Source organism: Anarrhichthys ocellatus, unplaced genomic scaffold (assembly GCF_004355925.1).
Source record: "Anarrhichthys ocellatus isolate YVR2014 unplaced genomic scaffold, GSC_Weel_1.0 scaffold5239, whole genome shotgun sequence".
Classification (NCBI taxonomy): domain Eukaryota; kingdom Metazoa; phylum Chordata; class Actinopteri; order Perciformes; family Anarhichadidae; genus Anarrhichthys; species Anarrhichthys ocellatus.
In genome coordinates, this window is record NW_022285213.1 from 105 (window position 1) to 3,649 (window position 3,545).

The following is a 3,545-nucleotide window of genomic DNA, read 5'->3' on the forward strand; positions in this document are numbered from 1 at the left end:
ACACACACACACACACACACACACACACACACACACACACACACACAAAGTCACACACTCACACACAGACACTCACACACACAGTCACACACAGACACTCACACAGTCACACACACACACACACTGTCGCACACACACACACACTAACACACACACACACACTAACACACACACTCAGACACACACTAACATACACACACACACACACACACTGGGTTATCTGGAGATGGTGCGTTCAGGTGTCGCTGGTATAATCGGAGCACAAATAAAGACAAAGACCTGATTTAAAGTTTGTGGTTTGAAGTGTGACAAACAGGAAGTGATGAATGCTGAGAGTCAGTGTTAAAGGTTACATATGAATATGAAATATAACATTTCATATTCATACAGTTTCACACGAGAAAAGATTTGTCTAAAAATAAACTAAAAATGTAAAATGAATAAAAATGAGTTGTTTTAGATTGAGGAATCATTTTGAGGCGCCTGAGATCAAAGAGAATGAAACGCATCTGAAACTTATGCAAATTTAATTCTACAAGTTTCATCACGTCACACTTCTGGGTGAAAAAAATTACAAAACAGCTTTTTGCATTTTAATTTTAACTGATGAAAATGATAACGCTGCTGTTGAATTCAGTTCATATTTTCATAAAGTCCTCCAGACGTCCTCTTACTTCTTTCTACTTCAGACGTTTTAAATTAAAGATAAAAGATTAGAAACGTCACATCAAACCTTCAACAACCTCACAGAGACACAACACGTGAAATACAAATCCATTTATTATTAGAAGGCCTACACACTTCAATATGGAGGAGAAGGAAGAGGTGCATGATGGGAGTCTCAGGCCACCTCCTCCATGTAGTCGGCTCCGTGACTCTGACTGAGCTGAGAGACGCTCAGGTCCTGAGTGCTTTCATCAAACTGTAGAACAAACAGCAACATGAGGCCAGGATGCAGCTTTAAAGAGACAGTACACGCTGGAGAGAGGGAGTGGGAGGGAGCGGGAGGAAGTCGGAGAGAGCGGGAGGAATTGGGAGGAAGCAGGAGAGAGCGGGAGGAAGTGGGAGAGAGCGGGAGGAAGCGTGAGAGAGCGGGAGGATGTCGAGAGAGTGGGAGGAAGTGGGAGGAAGCAGGAGAGAGCGGGAGGAAGCAGGAGAGAGCGGGAGGAAGTGGGAGAGAGCGGGAGGAAGCGGGAGGATGTCGGAGAGAGTGGGAGGAAGTGGGAGGAAGCGTGAGAGAGCGGGAGGATGTCGGAGAGAGTGGGAGGAAGTGGGAGGAAGCAGGAGAGAGCGGGAGGAAGTCGGAGAGAGCGGGAGGAAGCGGGAGAGAGCAGGGAGGAAGTCGGAGAGAGCGGGAGGAAGTGGGAGGAAGCAGGAGAGAGCAGGAGGAAGCGGGAGGAAGCGGGAGAGAGCGGGAGAGAGCAGGAGGAAGTCGGAGAGAGCGGGAGGAAGTCGGAGAGAGCGGGAGGAAGCAGGAGAGAGTGGGAGGAAGCGGGAGGAAGCGGGAGAGAGCGGGAGGAAGCGGGAGAGAGTGGGAGAGAGCGGGAGGAAGTCGGAGAGAGTGGGAGGAAGTCGGAGAGAGCGGGAGGAAGTCGGAGAGAGCGGGAGAGAGCGGGAGGAAGCGGGAGGGAGCAGGAGGAAGTGGGAGAGAGCGTGAGGAAGCGGGAGAGAGCGGGAGGAAGCGGGAGGAAGTGGGCTCACCTTGTCGCTGACGTCGGGCCCCTCGATGGAGACTTCCTCGATCTCCTCCCCGATACTGAGCTCGCTCTTCGAGAGGTCCGACCGATGGCTGCAACAAACACATCGATATCAATCTGTTCTGTTAAATAAACCTGCATAGTTAATTATGCGTCACAGAGTTTATTTTACAGCACATGAACACAAACCACAGAAACCACAGAAGAAGAGTTAAACACAGTCGGTCTCACCTGTTGAAGTCGTCGTCGTATTCGACGTCGTCTTCTGTGAAACGTTTGAAAAAAGAAACATTGTGAATCCCCAGAAAAGATCGAACGATGCAACTCTTTGCAGACGACACTCTTCTCTTACTAACAGAAACAAGTGTTTACAGTTGTGGTTATATTCAAAGTGGCTCCAGATGTAATTCAAACTCTATTTATAGTTTAAGCTATTATATTTATGTGATTTTCCAGCTGTTGTTGTTTTTGTCAAAAATATTTTCACACAGAACTCAAATATGAGGTCGCGATGAAGCGGCCGAATATTTATTTCTTATCGAGGTTGATTTTTCGGAGCTTTTGCAGCTCAGATCAGATCCACTGCTTCCTGCTTACCTTTCACAATAAAAGCTGGAAAACGTAAAAATACAGAGAAGCATTTAAAAGGCGATGGTTCCCGATGTTTACTTGCTGGTTTCTTTTACTTGTTTTATGGCGTAAACAAACTTAGCTGTGGTGGTTTGAATCGTACCTAAATGCAGAGATCCGGTTTTATCGTTGGGGGCCTTTGAGTCTCTGAACCCTCTGGAGGCTCCTGCAGGACGAAACACAGCAACCCAAGGTTCATCCTGCTTCACTGATGTTTTATACACAGTATACTCCTGCTCTCCAGAGGAGAAACCCTTCACATTGTAGTTTACCCTCAGGACAAACATTTAGTTCCCCTCCTCAGACTGTGGCTGTAGTGAATCACTGTTTAAGCTAACATTAGCTCCAACAGCCACTTCTATGCTCATTTGCATGAAGCTTCGTGGTCGTGTTGCTGACTGAAATACAGTTTAACATTAACGTTACTGTTGAAGAGTTGAACTGACCGTTCCTGCTGTGGCTCTGCTCTGAGTTGCTACTTCCTCCTCCTGGTCCTGGTCCTGATCTCGGGGCCTCTGACAGGGACCCTGCTGGACTCCCTCTGGTCCTGGAGGACTCCACCTTCCTGGGATATAGGATGAAGACGGAGGTCAAGAGGGACACCGACAAACAGACGAATGGATCTGAGTCCCCATGGAAGGACTTTTACTTGAATAAAAACACGTGTACACAGAGTATTCCAATAAATACTGATCAACACTTCATTGCATGAGGTCATTTGACTCTTCATTTATTGTTATCTAGTAATAGTTAATAAAATGTATTGATAGTGCAATGGGAAATTCAATATCAATGTTTAGTCTTATCAGGCTCTGGCTTTTAGAACTACAGTTCCCATGATGCTTTGCTTGTTTCTATGCAGTCACAGTGAAAACTGTCTTTGTCCTTTATGGACGAATGTCAGAGACGAATATGTGGAACGTGTGTTTGATGCCTGAAGCTCACCTGAGCTCAGAGAGACGATCCTCAGCAGGTAGGACAGACAGACTGAGACCAGAGAGACAGACAGATAGGACAAAGACAATAAGGGACAATGACGATGAAAGTCTCGTCCTCACTTTCCACAAACATGGTTTCTGTAGAAAAAGTCCACTTCTAATGAACGTCCTTACGTTCCAAATATGTTCCTCACATTCTCTATGAAATGTCCTCACAGGACCAGGACCATGTCCTCACAGAGACAGAGGACCAGGACCGTGTCCTCTCAGAGACAGAGGA

General features: G+C 46.7%; 1 protein-coding gene across 1 annotated transcript; it reads right to left on the reverse strand.

The window, feature by feature from the left end:
* Positions 1-510: 510 nt before the first annotated feature.
* Positions 511-3,498, reverse strand: LOC116379800 (FGFR1 oncogene partner-like; the record flags this gene model as incomplete). Its single annotated transcript, XM_031841769.1, has 6 exons — positions 511-922; positions 1,702-1,789; positions 1,929-1,962; positions 2,431-2,493; positions 2,774-2,892; positions 3,273-3,498. Coding segments are annotated over 6 exons (611 nt in total), but the record flags the coding sequence as incomplete, so codon positions are not given.
* Positions 3,499-3,545: the final 47 nt, after the last annotated feature.